Raw genomic sequence first — 23589 nt, forward strand, 5'->3', positions numbered from 1 at the left:
AAAAAGAGCAGGCCTATTTATTGAAATTGGTGCATACTAATGTGTTTATTAAGAAGTGTGTGTGTGTGTGTGTGTGTGTGTGTGTGTGTGTGTGTGTGTGTGTGTGTGTGTGTGTGTGTGTGTGTGTGTGTGTGTGTGTGTGTCTGTCTGTCTGTCTGTCAACCACTAATTCTAGACTTCGAGCGGTCATTTTAACACTCCCATCGACATCCACTCGAACCTGCACGGTGCATGTGGAACATGTCTGCACAGTGGGGTCTTCTCCCCTCCTGTGTGTGGGGGGTCAGTGCAGTCTGGCGCCTCGCCAGCGTCATGTGACAGTGGTGACAGGTAATTACGGAGACACACTGATTTCCCCTGGCGGTCAACTGGCTCAATAGCCGTCACACAGTCTCTATAGGGAACGAAAGTCAATCACCACACTGGTGAACAATCAGCATTATTCACTTAACTGACGATGTACGTTGTGCGTGCGTGCGTGCGTGCGTGCGTGACCTTGTGAGTGTGACACATCAGATAAAGTGAGAGAGAGACAGACACAGAAAGAGAGAGAAACAGAGAGACAGGGAGAGAGAATAAGCAGGGGAGAAAAAGACAACTCAATACCTCCCTATTCCCAATTACAGTCATTAATGGCTATGACCCACCCAATGAGCATCGGAAGCCAGCTCACAACTCAATAGCCCTCTTCCTGGTCTCTGTGAGAGGTTGGGTGAGTCTGAAGTACACACCTTAGTTATGTTTATCACACACAACCCAATACTGGAATAGCAACTGTTACCAGACCACGTTCAAAAGGTATTCCCACAACAGCAAATATTCAGTTTCCATGCCAAATTACCTTCCCAATTACGTATCTAGCAACAAAGCAAGTGTTTTTCACACTTTCAGAAGGAGCCGGAAGAAAGATAGCCAGAAAGAAAGTCGAGACATCCCAAATTGCCTCCCAGATGAGTTAACAAGGTGCACACACTCTTTGCACTTTGCCTTTAGATCTTATCAAGTCTCATAATGCAGTCTGATGCTTAATATACTATACTTTGTTAGGTGCCAATGTGAGTGTGTAGATCAGCGATTTCTGGCACCCGCCACCAGCGTACAATGAAGTATGAAGGCCCAGAGACACTGAAAGTGTCATTTACGCAAGCATCACTGATGCATGTCAAGGCAGGCCACTTGTTCACATTGAACACGTTGACAGTCCATAATAGAAACGTGCTCTGAAAGACGTGTCAACAGGTTTCGAAGCGTCCACTTCACGCCTCCAGTGGGGCTACAGCCGTTGTAGACAATGGGTGTGTTTGATGACGGCAGCATCATACACTGTCAGTGTGTCCGTAGTCTCGTGTGGCCAGACTGTTGCTTCCCACAATTTTCAAATGCTTCCGGTCATACAGTCTGGAGCACGGAAGCTCTGTCGATGATCAAGCGATAGAGTGGATGTGAAGCCTCCTTCCCACTTCCGTTTCGTCTTTACAGTCGTGCATATTTATCCTAATATAAATCAAAATCATCTAAGCATATATTGCAAATATATGCATATATATTTGAAATGACGAAGAGATGGCAGCTTCCTGTCTCGGATTTCGAGAGGTGTAGTTCCAGACTCTATATAGCATTAGGAGATTGTGGAATAGTTGTCTGGCCACACGAGACTAGTGTGTCCAGGCCTTAAATCAGGCTTGGGGCCTCCCGAGTCACTCGACGTTGCTCCACCGAACCGCAATCCCCACATTCCAACCCGTCTCTCAAACCCGCTGACGGACTCTTGTCAGGTAATTAGCCTAATTAGCTGCTCCCTCGTCTTTCCTTCCCCGCCCTTGCCTCATCTTTCCTCTTGCATGGGTTTGAAGAGTGCCATCATTAATATCATCCCTCTATGGGTCATAAAGCATTCACCGTTTCCATCAGAAGGAATGTGATAAAGGTCCCTCATCTGCCTGGGAAAAAAATAGGGCACTAAGCTAGCTGGAGCCGATGGCTTTAAATAATCAAACATTCACACATTTTAGTAGAAATAGGCTTGTGCACATTGCTAATTCAACTCCATAATACGGTGCAGTATGCCCAACATTTGAATACACACTCTCCCAGTCCCATTCTTGCATGTTAGATGCATTTTGTTCAGCAGGAGACAAGATTTTGCCTGTGATATAGTGTTAAAAGTAAATCTTGCTATCACCAAGCAACGTTGAATTTCTGCGAGGATTTGAATTGAGTGGAAGTCAAACAGTCACAAATCTCCGAGGCAGCTTATGAGGCTTATTGTGGAATTGCTTTCAGCTTCAAGCACATAATATAATTAAATCACATCCATACTGTATGTATGCCCAGACATTAAAAACAATATATTATCGATGTGGTAAACGGAAAACTCACTACATGGCTCAAACAAACGATCACACACATAAACGTGTTGGAGCCGGCCTTACCTTCGTAGGCAGCTTGGAATCCCTGTCCACTGACAGCGTAGTCGGACAGTAGCCATAGCGTGAGCCTGGCCCCTGTACTCACAATGGGCGACGGCAGCTGGAACCCTGTTAACCTGTGAACAGATGAACAGAACAGTCAGTTAAACAGTCGGTGACAAAGGCAATCCAATCAACTGCACAGTCGGTTGCAAGCTTAGTTATGAAACCCTTTTCAGACAAGCCAGCTGTTACGCATTCCAGATATCCAATAAAAAAACAACATGGCCCTGAATGATCCGCGCTAGAGACAAATACTGTGTCTCTACATCACCAGTATCAGAGATCACCGTCAGCAGCATTGTGGCAGCAAAGAGGCATTTTAACCGGCGTATGCAGTCAAATCACGCCATATTGGTTTCAAGTTAAACACTTAAAGCTGCACTCTAACTTTCATGTCCTAATCAAGTGCCAAAGTGCTGAAATTCTTCCCACTGAACTAACTACAGTACACCTGCTTGCTCAGGAGAGATATATCATTTTGATCCTCAGGTAGTACCACCGGTCAACCAGTAGTGGTCCTACCAGACCACAGGATCTGAATTTCTCAATAGAAGACCAGGGAGACCAAATACAGCCACGGTCCACCGCAGATGTGTTAGTTAGTTCTCTATACTGTAAACATTTTATTCACAAAGAAAAGTTACACAGTGAAGCGTTAAACCCTATATACTTTGTTGTACATACAAGCGACAAGCTCACAACACGACATGTTGTGAGCTTGTAGCTTGCATTTTCACCAAATGTTTGCCTATTTCCGCAGAATGTTCGCCTATTAAGACATGCCAACGTGCCCAGAATAGGGACGCGTGGTTATTAACCACCGTGGTTTATGGCTCACGGATGGATTCAACTAGCACAGAAATTATAACTTTACTTATATTCATATTATGAATATCACACATTCAATCAGATATTCCTTATGGGTCAAACGCGTATATGTAGATTCTAATGCTGGACATCTTCACCCTGAGGCATGTTCGTTCCAGCTCATTTTCAGTACTATCAATTCCCACATACTCCACCGTCTTCAACCAACTCTCTAACACACACACACACACACACACACACACACACACACACACACACACACACACACACACACACACACACACACACACACACACACACACACACACACACACACACACTCAATCTCATTGTAACTCCTTACAATCTATTACGCACCCCTGACTTCTTTTTTTTTTTATCTGTAAAGCGCTGAGAGAGGTCTGGGTAATTCACTTAATCTTTTACCGCCAAGTTGGAGGTGGAGTGGAATCGCCAAACAGTTTCGGGAAGAAGAGATGAACCGGACGAAAAATGGTGGAGGACTTTAATATATGCGGGATTTCACTCCTCTCTCCGCTCAGGTTGTCACAGTGGGATATCAGCTAAATGATGGGACACATGTTCATGCAAATAGCCCCTTCACTGACCGCAAATTGAGTTGGACGGCAGCCATCTTGTTTGAAAGCGGCGCACTGCGGGGAACGGGGTGTTAGGGAGGGTGGTGAGTGTTCGTGCGTGTGTGTGTGTGTGTGGGTGGCCATGGGGAGGGGAGGGGCGGGAGTGTATTGGGGGTGGCATGTGTGTCTGAGTACAGGGGAAGGGAGGGGGCGATTCTTGCCGCATCCAAAATCGGGTATCATCTGGTGTGAGCCAGATAACAGCTCACAGATTCTGTTTCTTTCTTTCTTTTGCCCCGTACAAAAATAAAATAAGAAAAAATAACATTGTAAAACATGCAGGTTCTCAACACGTGCAAGATTAAATGCCGCCGTGATGATAGATACAGCGAGATGAGGTGAGATATGGAGATACTATGAGATATGGCTAGATAAGGTGAGATACGAAGAGATACGTTGAGATACAGAGATATACAGTACGGAGCGATACGGTGAGATGCGGTAACATCAGGTGAGACACAGTGAAACGCGGTGAGGTACGACGAGATGCAGAGCTGTGTGACAATATGAGAGGAGCAGGCAGCGTGGGTAATACTGTGGAGACGGCAGCCTGTGGGATTACCTGCTATCAGGGGGGAAAGATATGATTGGGGAGACATGAAAGAATGAATGGGGAGAGGAGGAGGTGTCTCCAGTGTACAGTGGCGCTAATGAGAAACAGGAAGAGAGGGACGAGGAGAGAAAATGGCCATGCTGATGGGAAATGTTTGCTAGGCACTAGTCTGCGCCGCTCTGAGTAATAAGGGACTAAGTTTGTGTGTGCGTGTGCGTGTGTGTGTGTGTGTGTGTGTGTGTGTGTGTGTGTGTGTGTGTGTGTGTGTGTACGCAAGCATTAGAGAGAGGGTAGAGCAAAGGTCTATTAAGAGGGCTTTCCACCTGACTGACCTCAGCATCATCTCAATGAAGAACCTCTGCTTCCAATTATCCTACTGCTACACTCATGGGGGATGGGAGAGAGAGAGAGAGAGAGAGAGAGAGAGAGAGAGAGAGAGAGAGAGAGAGAGAGAGAGAGAGAGAGAGAGAGAGAGAGAGAGAGAGAGAGAGAGAGAGAGAGAAGCAGACTAGAGATAGGACAGAGAGAGAGAAGGGAGAGTGGATGAGCTAGTAATGAGGAGATGGCAGCGTTAAGAAGCAGGTATAGGCAGAGCACAGAATGAAAAGTGTGACGTGATCGAGAGAGGGAGAGGCGCAGAGAGAGAGAGAGGTGCACTGGGAGGGTAAAATCCACCATTGAGCCACAGTGACAGTGGGTCAGAAGGAAATTCTTCTTGGTTTGGATCCATACAGATTCAAGGGTCCACACACACACACACACACACACACACGCACACACGCACCGACATACGCGCAGAGGCCAAAGCGCACTGTATAAACAAGCCCGTTATCAGAAGCAGACAGATTAAAATGAACAGCAGACAAACTGTGTGATTTGCGTGAACTCATTTGACTGTGAGTGTTTGTGTGTGCGCGCGCACGAGCAGGGCGTGTGAGAGTGTGTGTGTGCATGCAAGCGTACGGCTGTGAGTTTGTGATGTTCATCCAAAATATGCATATTTATAGATGTAAACAGAGATTAAATCAGGCCACTCGTCCCTTAATCATATTCCCCCCAGTAGGGGCACGACGCGCATGCGTGTGTGAGTTAGTGCATGTGTGCGTGCGTCTGTTGGGTGCTGATGCAGCTTTTTTTCCCCAGTGGGGAGAGAAAGGGGGGAAAAAAAGAAGATGCTGCAGCAAGATTTTGATGGGTGAGTGGAGGAGAGACATTAGCCAATAAATGATGGGTGGTGAAAGAAGCAGCGAGCGAGAGAGGTATAGGGTTGGATATCTTAGTACAGTAGTGATTCTCAACCTTTTTAATGTTAATGACCTCCGGTGTGGCCCTTAAAAACATAGAAAACATCAAATAAAATAAAAATAAAAAATGAAATAAAAACATTCGAGAAGGCAGGCGCGCTATCAGAAGCAGACCTGAGCCCCATGAGGCATGCCCGAACGTGGGGTCAGCCAAGCGAGTGTCTAGATAGATGCACTTTATTTCAGACACAATAGATCCATATAAAAAAACTGAGATACAAAAACAGACAATAACAACACAGATATAGCCTGAGAATACCAGACTGATTTCACTGCTTTAAGCCCAGATCAATTAAAAACAAACATATAAACATTGCCTCCAGTGTTCCCAGAAGCATGAGGAATACCTTGTATCACTCTGTGTGATCCCTGTCAACCCATTTTGACCTGGGACACCTACAGTATACGTTGTTATACCTTTCAATCCGGGAACACCTTTTTGTAACATTAGCTGTTTTTCAGAACAATAAGTTTTAAAAAGTGCTATTTCAACATTGTCTGCACACATGTGACATTTTCGTGCCAGCATGTTGGCTTGTCCATATAGTTTACAACACTGGCGCTGCACATCATCATCATCATCACAGAGATAATCCCTGATTATGTGACCCTGGTGTTTAAACTTTTTCACAACCTCTAATACTTCACCTGCCAATCAGAAAGAGGGAAAGGTGAGCTTCTGATCGTCCTTAGTTCTAATGAACATAATCACACTCTTTTTAGAGTTGAACTTGATATCAAACAACTTGCCATATTTTGAGCAGACCCAGAGTAGCTGCTGTAAGCCAGCACTGTATGGAGACAGTACAACTAAATCATCAGCATAAATCATATGATTAATAAGGTTATATCCCCCACCATGCAACCAGTTTTACACTCTTTTAACTGTTTAGATAAGTCGTCCATGTACAAGTTGAAGAGTATCGTTGACAGAATTCCACCCTCCATACTCCATTGGACACCAGAAATGGGGTAGTTTTTATCAGTTAAGAACCATAGCTGAATTGAAGCATGTTTGAACACACAGGGACCTGGAAACAGTCATCCATGCCATTATCACCTCTCGGTTGGACTATTGCAACTCTCCACTCTCTCTCGTCTACAGATGGTCCAAAATTCAGCTGCCTCTTGACTGGAACTAGGAAGCAAGAGCACAATACCCCTGTTCTGGCCCAACGGCACTGGCTACCAGTGAAACATCGTATTGATTTTTAAAAATTACTTTTTGTTTTTAAAGCCTTAAATGGCTTCGCGCCACAGTACATTTCTGATCTGGTTTCTACACCTCCTGCCCCCAGGGTACTTAGGTCATCTAGCAAAATGCTCCTTGCCGTTCCCCCAACAAGCCTTAAAACTAAAGGTGACCAGGCTTTTACTGTTTTTGCCCCCACACTCTGGAACAACCTTCCACTGCACATTAAGTCCAGCTCCACCACTGAAAGGGTTAAATCCACCCCAATCCAACCCACCTCTTCTCCATTACCTTCAGCTCAGTCTGAGGGCAATTAACTTATGGCCTACTCTGGTCATTAAATGTATTTTTACGTTCTTTTAATTATGTAATTATGTTGTATTTGTATGAGGTATTTATTTTACTATGTTGTATTTTATGAGGTTGTTATGATGCTATTGTGAATGGAAAGCACTTTGGGTCAACTTCTGCCGTTTTAAAATGTGCTATACAAATAAAGGTATAATAATTTTGACTACTGGCACCAACAGGACAGATAACATGGATTTAGGCAGTATGCCATGCATCAACAACCCCGAAAAACACATACAGTAGCAAGTAGCACTGAAACTCTAGGACTAGCATGCTTCAAATGTTCTGCTGTTATTTTGTCATGGCCACATACTTTGTTAAATGCCAATTTCTCAATAGCATAGCTCACCTCATCATATCTGATACCCACACCATCACTGTGGGAAACCTCACCAATACTAAAAAACATCACTCTTGACACTTTTTTTTGCGACGAGGGACAAGCTCTTCGTGGGCACTTGATCGGCTTGGGCACGCTTCACAGGGCTCACACTCACTTTTGTTCACTCAGCAGCGTCGGGGTAGGGTGGGAATCATTTATGATCATTCAATGTCAACGTGGTACGTCAAAGGGCGTCCTTGGCATCAGCATCGGATGTGAAAGGTACCTGACCAAGCATCGAAATATGACGTTTTGCGAGTGAAAATGTAGTGTGTGTGTGTGCGCGCGCGCACGCGCGCGTGCGTGCGTGCGTGCGTGCGTGCGTGTGTGTCCTTGCTACCCTGTGCAGCTATACGTTATCAGTGGTGAAGGTCGTGTTGGAGCATCACACTATGCTCTGTGAACCCTGACTCTCCCCTGACTGGCCATCACATCACTGTCCTGATGAGCCAACAGCACTGAACCACACCACAAAGCACATTATCCTATGCTACTTCCTGGAAGCATGAAGTAATCCAGAGTTGCAGTACCTACAAAAAACAGAAATACAGTAATTTCTATTAAATGTTTAGTTTTGTTCAAGTTGGTCATCTTTGAGCACCTCTGCTTGCCATCCTTCGCCGTTTCTGATACTGGCATAGACATCTTGCAAAATGCCATTGACCTGCACCTTTGATCGCTATTTGAAGATTTTAAACTACACCTTTTTCCTGACAGCAGCCATTAAAGCATCTGACAGTCCATTTTTTTTTGCTTATTTAATGTATCTTCTAGTTCATCAATCTCATCTTTCTGAAGCTTTGCATGTCATCCGTTTAAGTGTCAAACAGAGACATACAACAATACATTAGCCATGGTATACGGTTATTATACCAAACCTATTAATTAATCCAATGATTTGAGCTACCCATTTTATACATATGTAGTAATAATAAAAACCCTTTTCAGCTGGATATAGAAGCTTCCTCTTTTAGTCAGCATGCACACAGAAACCTATTTTTTTTATCATAATTCCTCCTTTCAAGATTTTGTTCTCATACCCACAATCCCAACTCAGTCTTCCCAGCATTCCCTGCAGTTATGTTCTGGGAAATATTTTTTCCTTTTTTTTCTTTTTTCAGTAAAACACATTAATTAGCCATTCAAGTGCATTCTGTTTTTCCGTTTTCACTTTTGTTTCTGTGAAAGTCAGATAAACTTTAAAAGGCTGTGTCCTGCGGGGGCAGGGATCCAAAATGTCGAGCCTCAGTGTTTCATTGTGCATTTGTGTGTGCATATACACGTGTTTGTTTATGTGTGCGTGCGTGTGTGTGTGTGTGCCTACGTGCATGCATGCATGCTGCTCTTCACTAGACCTCCCCGCAGTGCAGAGGTGAAAGCCGGCCCTCCAGCAGAGGTTAAAACGACACTATGTTCCCACACACACCATTTGATTCCTGAGCTAAAAGGAAAGATTCTCACAGGCAATTAGACATTGAATCTACCAGCCTTCTCTATAAGCTGTAAAGCACTGCGTCCCTTGGCCCCCCAGGGCATAATCTGATCCAGATATATCTTCATGGTTACAGCCCTCAGTGCTTTGCTTTTGCAGGGAGTAAAACTCATGCCATTAACCTTAAAAGATACAGTAGGACACTATATTACCGCTGTGCAACTAGCAATACTAGTGTTTTATACCTTTGGTACAGAAAAGAGTAAAACTCATGCCATTAACATTGAGGGCTTGACATACTTTGTTGCATGCAGTGTCGCATCCTGAAAATTGCAGATTTATAAACTCAAAATGCGTCGCAACGCAACGAGCTGTGAGCTTGTAGATCCGCTATATAAGTATAAATTGGGATTTAAAACATACAGTAGGACGCTATAATAACATCGCTGTGAAAATAGCAAGGGAAGTGTCTGTTGTTTATTTGTTTGTAGAGAAAAGTGGAGTAACCAGGTATAAAACATGTCTGTCACCAAAAGAAAAGAAAAATCACGTAAATAGGAAAACTGTGTTGTTGTTGTTTGCTCCTGTGTTTATTTAAAAGGATATACATGAGTACACTGGCAGTTCAGACAACAGGATAAGAGGATTGTAGAATGGGGAGCAGGGTGCTTTTAGCAGAAGAGTGGAAGTGAATGTCACATCTACACTTTCCCATCCTGTTGTTGTGTACATCTAGTAAACAACTACACATGAATGTGAAAGACTGTCACAATTTTAAACTTGACTGTTGTCTTGTTTTACCTCATAAAAAGGCCAAGTGGATCGAATCAGAGCCAATAAAAGTAGAGTAGTTGTTCTTAAAGTATGTACAGTGCAAAGTTTATTTGAATATCACATCTGTGGCTTGTCTCATACACCCCAAAATATATATTTCAAAATATATATTTCACATATGAAAATATATGATTTATATGAAATTAAATTAAAGTGTGTGTGTGTGTGTGTGTGTGTGTGTGTGTGTGTGTGTGTGTGTGTGTGTGTGTGTGTGTGTGTGTGTGTGTGTGTGTTTGTGTGTGTGTGTGCCCTGAAACGCCTAGGACAAAAACAAAAACGTCAGAAAAAGATGAAATATGGAAATAGGAACCACGGTAGGAAAGAAAATAATATTGGAAGGTGGAAAATGAACTCCGGGTGAACGAGGGAACCAGGGAGAAGAGGAAGACTGTGATGAAGAACACAAGTGAATAATTTACTTGTCGGCGCAGTGATGAAATGTCTTACTCATCAGCACTGCTCCTTTTGAGCCATAAAAAGGCACAGCTCGCACAGACCCTTATGGGACCATTTTTACACTCTCAGAATTAAACTAGCACTGAGGATTTTATTGTGTGGCAACACAGAACTGATTAGCTGTCATATTCAGCTAAACTCATCACTGGCCAGATTAATGAGTATGTGTGTGCCTATACTGTATGTGTTGTGTTTGTGTGTGTTTGCATGCATGTTTACGTGATTATAATGTTTTTGTCAGTTTGTATGCGTGTACACACACACACACACACACACACACACACACACACACACACACACACACACACACACACACACACACACACACACACACACACACACACACACACACACACACACGACCCTTGTGTCCATGAGTGCAAGTGTGCTATATATATACATACATACATTCATACATTATATCTGAGTGGAGTTATGAGGAAATGCACTAATGGCACACAGTGAAATCCTGAGCGTTGATTTAACACTTGAGAATAACCAACATTTGTACACAAGCAAGCGTTAAGCTCTCAAGAGTCTTACTAGTGATGAGTGCTCTGTGGTTATGCATTATAAGTGAGTCTACAGTTACATCTTACCTAAGGACACACACGCACGCACACGCACACACCCTAGCATCCTGGAATGTGCGGTATAAGGGAGGGAGTGAGTGAGTGATGTGATTGGTTTATCTGCAGGCTATCTGCAGTCCATTAACAGTGCATTACATTGTGCTGATGTTATCTGCATTTGTCCAACAGTAGACAGCTCTGAAACAACGCAGCTAGTATTAAGCTTTTCTTATTACAGAAGATATGGATGCAAAAGTAATCAATGTTAAATGATTAGTTTAACACAGTATGATACTTAGCAAAAATGTAATGTAAGAATTAACAACCAACCAATACAAATGCATACGTGGGTGTGTGCATGTGCACACATATAGTGTGTTACTCTGCTCGGAGTAAGCACAGCATGAACTCAATAACTGTAAATTACTTGGTGTGGTCCCTTTGGCTCCACGCTATCTACGAATCCAGTAGAACAGGGTTTGTCTCTACAGTATCTCTGTTGCTCCGCCGCCACAAAAGAACACACAGCAAACCACACGGCTCAGCTGACACTATTATGCCAATAACAATCATCCCCTCAAACGTCGGCCAATCACAGCAAACCACACAGCTCAGATGACGCTGCTACGCTAATCACAGCCAAGGAAGCTCAAATTCGAGGCTCCATAGCACATCGTTGGTGCTTCATTCACAAACTGCGCACCTGGTAATTGCTATGCCATAACTAACTACTGATTGATTGCACAGGGAGGCCACGCACTGGATCAGGTGTTAGAGAGGCCATCTTGGAATCAGAAGACTCACAGTTCCATCGATGGCTCCTCCTGGCTATGTGTCGAAGTGCCCTTCAGAGCAAGACACTGACTGAACCCCTAGCTGCTCCCAATGAGCATGGTGTGAATGTGTGTGAATGTATGACTGGACAATGCATATTATAAAGTGCTTTGGAGAAAGATGCTACACAGTATAAATGCACTGTTTACCATTTTACCCTTATTGCCCGTATTAGACTCAGAGACTGTATGGTTTAATATCAACATGTCAGATGAAAAAGGTACAACAATACTTGTGGGAGTGAAGGGTACTGGTGAAAAGGAAAAAGAGAAAGCTTTCTTCGTACATTTGTTCCTCCCCTTTGTGTGGAGATAAGTCAATTACACTTACAGCAAACAAATCAAGGCTGACAAATGAAACAAGGTGACGCTCAAATGCCCGCTGCTGTTTTTCACCATGCCGCACAAATTGGTTTACAATAATCCTCAGGCAGAGAAACAATTAGGGATAAAATAAAACTAATTCAATGTCGTGTTACTCTTGCCCGCAGCAAAGTGACTAAGCTAAGAGCTAGCCATGTGATAGGCGGTTGTTTACATGACGGTGCGCCTGTGTGTGTGTGTGTGTGTGTGTGTGTGTGTGTGTGTGTGTGTGTGTGTGTGTGTGTGTGTGTGTGTGTGTGTTGAGCGAATGTGCTTGAAATTTGGAGTGGCTAGGCCAATTATATCGCTTAAGGATGTAGTTATTCTGAGCGTAGCTAATATGAGGTTGAGATGGAGAGAGAGAGAGAGAGGCAGGGAGAGAGAGCATTGGAGAGGAGTTACTGATCCTACAATGATAAAGTCAAGAAGCTCCCTTAGATATTATACTATACACAGTCACATATATATGTGTTTGTTGTGAGTGTACTATATACATATAGACGAAAAGCTTTGTGTCAATCAACAGCCTTGGAGCTCAACTCCACTTGGATTAATTATACAGCACAGCCTCTATAATGTTCACACACACAAAAAAAAAGTGTATTAAGCTTGTAGATCTGCTATTTCTGGTGCATGACACCCGTGCACAACTAAGTATAAGTCAGGCATTTGTTCACCTATGGAAATACATTAGTACAGGAGTGAAACTTTGTATCATAAAGAAAGAAAAAAAAACACCTAAAGACTCTTGGATTATTTCTGTGCTTAACAAACAAGGTTAGCTTTAAGTGCAGAAGCGGAACGGCTGGAGAGTGATGGAAACATGAGGTGGAAAAAAAACAAATTAATGTACAGTATGCTGTGGAAACAGATGAGTGCCATGCTGCCTTTCCCAGAGCATTAGTCAGGTTAAAAGGATATGCTATTTATCCCAATCCACCACACACGTGTGTCAGAGCACGCATGTGCACACTGCACACACATACACACGCACACTCAATCCCTTGTTTACTAATTAAGCCATCTTTCTTTGACTTAGACTCACTTCATACCTTTCCTCCTTTCTCTCTGGTCCACCCGCCCTCTCTTCTCTCTCTCTCTATCTCATGCACCGTCTCTCTCCTCTCTCTCTCTTGTCCACTCTCTCCCTCTCTGCCTCACCCTCCCTCTCTTCTCTCTCCATCACACCCTCTTCTCTCGGACAACCTCCCTCTAATCTCTCTCTGCCGTACCCCTCCCACCAGCGATTTCTACTGTAAGGCCCCCAGAGCCTTATAGATTAATTATTCAAATGTTGACTGAGACTGTGTGTGTGTGTGTGTGTGTGTGTGTGTGTGTGTGTGTGTGTGTGTGTGTGTGTGTGTGTGTGTGTGTGTGTGTGTGTGTGTGTGTGTGTGTGTGTGTGTGTGTGTCGCCCCGGATGCTGACCAAATGTCAGCATCCATATCGCTCTCATCTCTCTGTCTTACGCCTCTCCTTCTCTTCGTATCTGTCTTTCTCTCTCCATTTCTATTGGGCATACTAATACACTGAAGACCATGGCTTGGACAGCTCATCTGATTAGCCAGCACGCTAACAGGGACACAGCGACCCATCTAAGCTCTTGACCTCTGCTATTTACCTTCTGACTGTGCCGCCCATCTCCCTTCCCATGGCAGAGATAATAAGAGTGAAGACAAGATGAAAGGAAGGCATCAGAGAGGACAGAAAATGGATTTATACTTCACGTATGATGGCGAAAATAGCCAATATATAGCCTGCGCAAAGCCAGAGTTCATAACACACACACGCGCACGTGCACGCACACGGTTAATGCAGGCTGTGTCTTTTTCAACACACATTCGCTCTCCTCTCTCGGTTGAATTTAATTCAATCTTAAAATGCTTTATGGGCACTGTGAGAGAACACATAATGTTGCCAAAAGCAAGGTACACAGAAACACAATGAATCCAACATCTTAAATGTAATAGATTCTGTGATACAAACATTGCTTTTATAGGCGGTCCAGAAACAGTTGGCTTTAAAGCCGACTAAAATATATCTTTCTTATATCTTTATATTTCTCACATTTAGTGATGCAACCTCGGGTTTTTTTATTTAACATTGATGTCTCTGTATCTCTCTCGCTAAGGTAACAGTTTATTTCTTTAACTCATATTTTTAAATTCAGCATCACAACATAATGCAAACTGATTTGTACCAGTAGAGCTTTGTGGGAACAGACAGTTCTTGCAGGTGTGAAACGTTGATCCGAGGCAACCAAATAACTCAATAAGCAGGAGAGTGCACTGCAACAAGTCACCTGCAACAGGCGTCTAATTACTTGGCAAGAACACCCTTTTTACATGGCACAGCTAGCATAATGTGTGTGTGTGTGTGTGTGTGTGTGTGTGTGTGTGTGCGTGTCTGTGTGCACGCGTGCGTGCGCATGTGTTTAAACATGCATGCGTGTCATGGGTGTTTGTCTGTCGGTGGTTTCTGTGCATGTGTCTTCCTGTGTGTGTGTGTGTGTGTGTGTGTGTGTGTGTGTGTGTGTGTGTGTGTGTGTGTGTGTGTGTGTGTGTGTGTGTGTGTGTGTGTGTGTGTGTGTGTGTGTGTGTGTGTGTGTGTGTGTGTGCGCGCCGTGCGTTGTGCAGATAATGGATAAAGAGCATGCACGCCGTGCAAGCTCTTTATCCATTATCTCATTTCACAAGGTGTTCACCTAACTAATTAGACCGCTATGCCCTGCATGTTGTCTGTGGGCAAAACAAAGGAAACAAGAATGAAAGACGAGCGGAATGAGGAGAAACGTGATTCCATGAAAGACCAATGAAAAATATAACAAGAACAACAACAAAAAGTCAACACAGACTTGGGAATATGCCCAGGAATTAGCGTAAGCCACAAAACAAGTGCACCGGAAAAGCACCCGTGCCTCCAAGTCCTATTACCTTGTCATTAGGAAGACAGCCAATAGCAGAAAGAATCAAGTTTATAATCTGCCTAAAACACAATAACAGTTGTGTCACTACGTTGGGCAAGTTTTCAAATATTTTCAAGTTTATTCAAATGTATTTCAAAAATAGCAGATCTACTGATCTATTTGTCATACAACAATGGAGGACTCAGACCTTCAAATATTTGCATACAACATATCTAGACGACAATATCGGTAGCTTTTTTTTGGATAATTATATAACGGAAATTACTTATAATGAGAAAGGTTCACCATAAAAGCTGAAAGGGGCGACTATATATGTTCTGTAGCAGACTGTAATTACACAGTAGGGAGTGGAGGAAATTAGGAGGCTAAATGTGTATACTGTATTTAAATGTAGGCTACTTACAATATTGGTCTATACATGGACACTGACTGTACATGTATGGCATTCAAAAGCAGCTATGCAGTACTTGCAATACTCTTGAACCCACCTTTGATTGATTGAACGAATACTTTATTAATATGAAAACGGTACGAAAGTACAGTAAACAAAAAAAAACTATGCTAAAAAAACACTTATTATTAAAAACAAATATCCTTTTCTCCCCAATTTAGCCACTATGGCCATTAATTCCTCCCACTGCTTGACACTGCTGTTGTATCCTACTGTCAGGCTCACCTGCCAGTGAGGACGCCTCACTGGGAGGACGTACTAGCACCTCCATCCTATTCCTCCCACTCAACATTTCCCGCTGACAGGCGCCGCTCCAGCCCGAAGGAGTACAGTACATGCAGTGACAAATATCACCCTCCCCAAACACAGGCCAAATGTGTTTGTATGTGTGTGTATAGATGTTCAGTCAAGCAAAGATTGAAAATCAAATAAATATCGTAAAAATACCAACAACTTGAACCCATCCCTATTCTGGCCATGTCATTATAGGTGAACATTCGGCAAAAATTCGGGATCGGCTATTTGCGGCAAAGACATTTGGTGTAGAGCATTGGTTCTCAAAGTGGGGTCCAGGGACCCCCAGGGGTACTTGAGGGGGTTCCAGGTGGTCCCCAGCTAAATGATGGACAGGAACCAAATGGACCCTTATGGGTCTGTAACTCTGAGAGTGTACAAATGGAACCAAATGGACCCTAACGGGTCCATTTGCACACTCTCAGAGTTAAATTAACATTGGTTTTACAATGTGAATTGGGGTCCCAGAGGTATAAATGCCATTAAATGGGGGTCCGTAGCCTAATGCATGTCAAACTGGGTGTCCTTGAAATTAAAATGGTTGAGAATCACTGCTAGAGAGCCGTAAAAACCTTCTCTTATTGGGGTCCCTGGCTTATCTTTTCAAATGGGGGTCCGCGGGGTAATAAGTGTCAATTAGGGGGTCCTTGACATGAAAAAGTTTGAGAACCACTGGTGTAGAGGGGGAAAAGTAGGGGGCCAAGGATAGACCCCTGGGGGACCCCGGTCAAAGAAATACAGAGGGCAGTGGTCCCCCAACCTTTTCTAGGTCAGGGCCGCCACTTGAACATTTTGACAGTGTTCACGGCCCACCCCATTTGACTGTTTTACATGGCAGCCGAATGGCTGCCGTGTTAAGCGGCCATATGGGTGGGCCGGAAGCATTTTCAGAGCATGTTTGTTAATGATCAATTCATCGATTGCGTTCTGGCTTGGATCTTGGAACTAGCATCGTATACTTTAAGTTCCTACTGTTTCGGAGCCACAGTGAAACATTTTTTGTCAGGGTTTTAAAGAAAAAATACCATGACCTGTTTATATTAATGTTATATCATCAAGAAAATATTTTTTGTTTTGCCAATTACTGGGGGGCCCACTTGCAATATCCTCACGGTCCACAGGTTGGGGGATCACTGATATGGGGTTAAAGTGGTTCATGTGGTTCAGACTGCATCACCGGTGACCTTCGTGAGCCTCATTCCATTGCGGAAATTAGGACACCTATTACATCAAGAACAATGCACCACGGACAGTGCATGGAAGTCTCTCCAATGGCAGTAAAACACACAATGAAAAAACACCCAGGATGTGGGGGGCATAAATTCACAGCCATCCAGCTGATTATTTCTCTAATCTGGGCCTAGTGAGCCCAATAATTCAGCCACACATGTGAGCGAAGAATATAAATTTCCGTTTTACTTTCCCCCAGCAAGAGATGATGAAAAACAAACGATCAGTCTTCCACTTGATTTCAGCATCCCGTCGTTAAAGCCGGCACTGATAAGTCTCCCCATTACGAGCTCAAATGAAAAGGAACCATAAATATGAAGGTGTGCGTGCGTCCGTGCGTATGTGCGTATGTGCGTGTGTGTGTGTGTGTGTGTGTGTCTGATGGTACACATGCATGTGTGCAAGTGTAGAGTCTGCATGTCCTATTTGCTGTTATAGCAATGATTGAGGGACCCGATATGACAACCACAAATAAATCAAATTATCTATAGGTGAAACCATGTCTCTGGCATATCTTTGCACATGTGAACACATCCGCAGGCAAACACACAAACACACACCTGACTCAGACACACACACTCCGAAAACACACGCACGGATGCACGGGCGCGCTTGCACACACACATATAACAACTGTATATGCACGTGTAGCTCCATACAAACAGGCCACAGAACATATGTATGCGCAACACACACACAAACGTTCAACACGTGAGTGCAACAGCTGAAACGTACTGTAGTCATTACCCAAAGTATGTGCTGTGAAAGATTGATGACTGGGGGCCTTCGGTGCGGGAGACAAATCGCCATGGCAACGGGCACACAGGGAGGAGAGCTACTGCGTGTCACCCAGTCTGACCATGACCCTCCATAGCACTGGTTTTCAACCCTTTTCATATCAAGGTCCATTATTTATTCGCCATTTGAGCCACGGACCACTGGCCTCTCAGACCCCAAGACTTAGAATATTTTGTTATCGTTGGATACGATTGTGTCCACAATTCCATGCTGTATTGATGTTGGTACCATAGGAAAGATAACAGGCAAATGTTGATCAAAAATAAAAATTCTTTAATTAAGTATTGCAGATGTTTAACAATCATTTAACTCTTGAGAGCGAAGAAACCACTGCTGAATAATTGATTGATTGTTTATACTTGCATATTGTTTTTATTAACGTTTTTCAGTTTTGTAGTCAGTGTTGCGTTGTTAACTTGTTTCCCCCGAGATTTTTTCCCCGAGTACCCCCCCCCACCCCGCCCCTTCGGAGGGGGGGGGTAGGTAGAGAAAAAAATCTCGCCTGCCCTAAATGTAATTTCTGGGAACGCCACTGTGTTGGAACACAATAAAGTGTGGGGCTTCTGTTACTCCTCACATAGTGCAGTTTAGCCTGTTTGAATTATATATATTATATATATATATATATATTATATTATAAAAATAAAATAAAAATTAATTTTCGACTTTCGACTTCTCCTGTTGGGAGTCGACTTGTGTTAATTAAGTCGACTTAAGTCTAAGTCGACTTTTTAGTGAATGCCCTAGTGTGTGTGTGTGTGTGTGTGTGTGTGTGTGTGTGTGTGTCTGTCTGTGTTTTGTATCTTTATGTACAGTATGTGCAGCCTATAGCATTTTACATCTCACACAAACCCCCCCCCCAAAAGAAAACATTTTCTTGATGTGGAATAAACTTACAGAGAGAAGGATGACACACTAGCCTATTTCACACTATGCAGTAGTAGAGTATAGACTGACAAAAGCTAGCTGCACACATACAGTAACAAACCATCCCACAGAGTCCCCTTGCTCTGTCAACAAACACAGACACACAAATGCTGTCATAAACAGTTACAAACGTACACACACACACACACGTCCTGTGACACCATTATCCTCAGAGAGTATAGCGAGTGTGGCGTTAACGCCACTCCTAACACCATGCTCCAGTGAGCCTTATTTAGGTCTTATCTGGGCCACAGGCAAAAAATCTGTCCCTTCAATGCTTCCGCCCCTCCTGCCAGACGGAGCCCTTAAGTCTCTCTCCTCCTCCACTCCATCGCTCCATCAGCCCCTCCACTGAGAAGAGGGCATGCAGAGACACACATTACTTCACACACATAATAGATTTCTTTTTTTTTTACCACTGCTGAGATCTGCTTACAAAGAGCCTACAGGTAAAAATGCGACAACGCCACGCTAGCTAATCCTGGATGGCAATAATGTTTCCGGTTGAAGGTGAGGGGTGGGGGAAACAATTAAGAGAGTGTTGCAGTAATCACGCCGTAATGGCTTCAGCTAAAAGCCGGTGCACAGTGACGGGTCCATTTGGTTACATTTGTACACTCTCTTGAGTTAAATGAACACTGAGGATTTGACTGGGTGGAAGGTTGTCTGAACACATGGTGAAGTATCAATGGTTGGCGTTTTTACGGCGTGGGACCTATAGGGGGCGAGCCGCCTAAAAGAAACTCTGTGTCTGGATGTAATATCGGATATCGCGTCATAAAAGAACTGTGTTTCAAAAAGAAACAAATGAGCATGGCAGTTTGACTCATATATGAAGCATCAACTGACGGCGAAAAAACGCCAACGTTACCGCCGCCGAATTAATTACATTTTCGCCAGAAACAGAATGTATAAAATATGAGTGACTGACTGTCGTAAACAACACAGAGCCACCTCCCTGACAATAGCGCCCGGACAGTTTGTTTATTTTTGGACCACAATTCTTATATGAGACGATTCAAAGATGACCCAATGTTATTCTCCATAGAGAAATTGGCTTAATAGGATCTACAATAGCACTACACTTGGAAATTCCCAGCCCACATTTCCGTAGCCACATTCACTGCAATGGCACACAAGTTCCAATTGCAACATTGAGCGCTGTTTGTTATTTGTTTTTTAAATGCACTTTGAGAAACAAATACATACAGTAATGAATGTTCAAGTAATCTGTAAAACAAGGCATAAAATCCTTGTTTACCATCTGTTTTCACGAGCTCGTTTTTTGACTCCTAATGCATTTATTTTATGAGCAATACCAAATAATATAGTTGGAGTAGCATAGCGTCCCTTCAAAATATGTTCTGTTACTTAATAAATCAAGTTAGTATTTGTTTATTCTTGAGCTGATTGAGGGCTCCAAATTGCTTCAAATATAGAAAGTGGCTAGAAGGCAGTCCCATGCGTCAATTGCATAATTAGCTGAGCTGCCTTAGTAAATCAGACATTTATTCCACGCACCTTCAGTGCAGATTGCACTTAAGGCACAGGGCAATTTGCACTGTGCTTTTGAGGTATGTAAATCTGCCCCTCAGAGAGAAATTAGCAGGCATTTTTCTAAAGGGAAAGTAAAGGAAAAAAGAAAAAATAATAAGTTCATTTAAAATTGGACACCTCACTGCGTATGTATATAGAATAAGTCATGCCATTAAAGTGTTTATCTGCGATGTCTCCTCTAAGTGGAAGGCAATATTCTGAAGCTTTTACGTCTTTAGAGCAGCAAACAAAAGATTGATCGGATTCGGCAAACACAGCGAGTACACGGAGCACACAAAATGGAGAACAGGCAGAAAAAGATGAAATATTAAAAAGTAGGTGAAGAGGAAATGAAGGGAACACAGAGAGAAATTGGAAAGAGACGCGTGAGAGAGATGGAGAGAAAATTACTTTCGACTTGAATGGGAGATGAGAGCAAAGGGAAGGCTGGATTATCAAATGTGTATCTGTGTGTGTGTGTGTGTGTGTGTGTGTGTGTGTGTGTGTGCGTGCGTGCGTGCGTGCATGAATTGTGTAAATATATGCATGCGTGTTTTGACCGTGCCATTCACTAAAGTGAGGAGGGAGATTCTTGTATTTCAGCATGACACTCATGGACCGACAATACATACATCAAAGTTTAGATTTTACAGATACTGTAGCACTAGAAGGAAGAATCTCTCTCTCTCTCTCTCTCTCTCTCTCTCTCTCTCTCTCTCTCTCTCTCTCTCTCTCTCTCTCTCTCTCTCTCTCTCTCTCTCTCTCTCTCTCTCTCTCTCTCTCTCTCTCTCTCTCTCTCTCTCTCTCTCTCTCTCTCTCTCTCTCTCTCTCTCTCTCTCTCTCTCTCTCTCTCTCCCTCTCCCCTCCCCCCCCCCCCCACACACATACACACACGCACATCCAATACAACACACTGTACATGCAGAAACGTGTTCACATATACTGGCCCCTATCTTCTTCTTTTGGACTGTCCCTATTTTTTTCCATGTCTATTACTCACATCTGTTCTACGTTTCTGAGCATGTTTTTTCCTTTTCTTTTCTCTTTTTCAATTCTCTTCATCTTCCCTCGCTTGTTACTTTCAAGCGCAGAGAGAGCTGAACGGTTTCTCTATCCCACCAGAGAGTCAATATACAACAGAGCCCAGAGGTCCAGGCATGGGAAAGGATGAGCAGAGTGGTACAACATGTCGATCCATAATGGATTTTCCTCTCTCTTTCAATGTCTTTCTGTAGGAAGACACGGCTCGGATGCCCACTGGCACAACATGAGAGGAAGAGGAAGGAGAGAAGGTGGGTGAGTGTGAGAGAGAGGGTAATGGAAAGGGAGAGGAGGAAAGGGTAAGACAAAAAGACAGACAGAAAGGGAAACAAAATGACAGAAAAGGAAGGAAGAAGAGAGAGATCCAAGCTTCTTCCTCAAAATGGTGTGTTAAAATAAATAAATGAATAATTAAATACTAATCCCTGAAGAATATTTCTTTGATCCCTGATGCTTCCCCAAGATGTGAATTTAACAACATGGCATGGCAGTGAAACAAATGCAGCTCATTAACGAAGCCAGCCAACGGGCCAGGTTCATCAGATCAAACCTTTTAAAATCATCTGTCAAGTAACGTCCTTTAGGAGATTATTACACAAACAAAAATGGATGCATCACTGAAATGCTTCACTGCCACTTGCAATGGAGCGACACAAGAAAATCAAAGACCACGGAGGAGCACCCGTTTCTGGTTTATTCTTAGTTGTGTACCGGTGGCACGCACGGAAAACACCTGTCATGCAGCGGCGTGTTGTGAGCTTGTAGAGCGGCGGCGCAACACCTTTGCGCAACTAGACATAAATTCCCGCTTCTGTGGCCACTGGCCAGAGATATACTTCTTTTGTGTCATGATATCATGCACATAGTGTCATGAGCTGCAACTGGTTTACTTTTGAGTGGATATATTATACTCACACTCACACACACACTCCCTGTTTTATATGGCCAGGGCATACAGATTAACACAGTAACACTGTTTAATGATGTGAAATTGTATGGGTGAAACTCTTAAAATATATACACGCCTCTCCCGAAGTCTCATGCAACAAAGTTATCACGCACCATTAACACATCCACTGCCAGGCCCGTAGTCCTACGGGCCGTTAAATCCAACCGTTAACTGCCGTTCCCGTAGTCCTACGGGGCGGGTGTTTTCCCATGTTAAATCGTGCAGGTGCAGATTCCGGATTTTTTTTGCACTTCCGGTCCGCCAGGGGGCGGACCGGAAACGAAATAATACTGTTTCCGGTTTTTCTCCCGCCTCCGTTTCCTGTCTAGCGGTCAACTTTGGACGCCATTATCTCTGGCTTGTTGTTTTTCTCACCACATCCACCATTTTAGCGTTTTCCTCTCGTTCTCCAGAATGCAGTGTCGGATCGCCGCACGGTTTTCAGCGTTTTGTTCGGTCGGGTCCCGTGTTTGTGTCGAACCAAATGAACGCGGATTTTAAACGGATTTAGCGGGGCCTATGACGGAATCAAAAAAACAAAAAAGGTAAGAAATAGCGTGGCACTACGATGGACGTTCTGAGATTAGCCGATGGCAGTCAATGTGTTAACAGGAATGTATGGCAGACTGGGTTTGTTTACAATGTTTGTTTGCATCCAGATGAGATGGATTTTATACTGCTAGAAGCTCTGAGGCAACACACACACACACACACACACACACACGTTGACCTTGGACACCATCACAGTATCCACAAAGCCAGTCTCTTACAGATTGTCCCAGGAGAATGTCTAGATAAAGTTGACTACTGAGGATATCACTAATTAGTCTTTTGGCTCTTCCCCAGTACTTTTATCCGTGGGTCCTGTCACACACTTCTATATCAGTGGTTATCAAAGTGGGACCCTCAGGGGTCCTTGCGAGGGTTCCAGGGGTTCCCCAGCTAAATGTGTTCATATAGCATAAAACTGTGTTTCCACTTTAAACCTAGATATACAAGCTCCTAACGTGTTGTGGTGTGACGTGGCGCGTTGTGAGCTTGTAGATCTGCCGTTTTCAAAATATCAAATGTCTAGAAAATGTTTTGAAAATGTGTGGATATTTTTGGAAACATTTTAACAACACAAATCTTGTATGGGGGTCCCTGGCTTCTTCCAACTACAAAGGCAGCGTATTAGCCACAAGATTTTATTCCACAGCGAGTCTGCCACCACCACTCCACAACAACA

At 43.5% G+C, this 23589-nt stretch overlaps 1 protein-coding gene across 1 annotated transcript in view; it reads right to left on the bottom strand.

Moving 5' to 3' along the window:
• The window catches only part of csmd2 (CUB and Sushi multiple domains 2), a gene marked incomplete at both ends in the record, with an annotated part of 366782 nt that overhangs the window by 311696 nt on the left and 31497 nt on the right, over positions 1-23589 (bottom strand). Inside the window, one exon of the mRNA XM_084080385.1 lies at positions 2433-2545. Within this exon, the coding sequence (XP_083936511.1) occupies positions 2433-2545 (113 nt within the window). The remainder of the gene's footprint in view (positions 1-2432; positions 2546-23589) is intronic.

This window comes from Gymnoscopelus microlampas, assembly GCF_963454915.1.
Source record: "Gymnoscopelus microlampas genome assembly, chromosome: 15".
In the NCBI taxonomy this organism is placed as follows: Eukaryota; Metazoa; Chordata; class Actinopteri; order Myctophiformes; family Myctophidae; genus Gymnoscopelus; species Gymnoscopelus microlampas.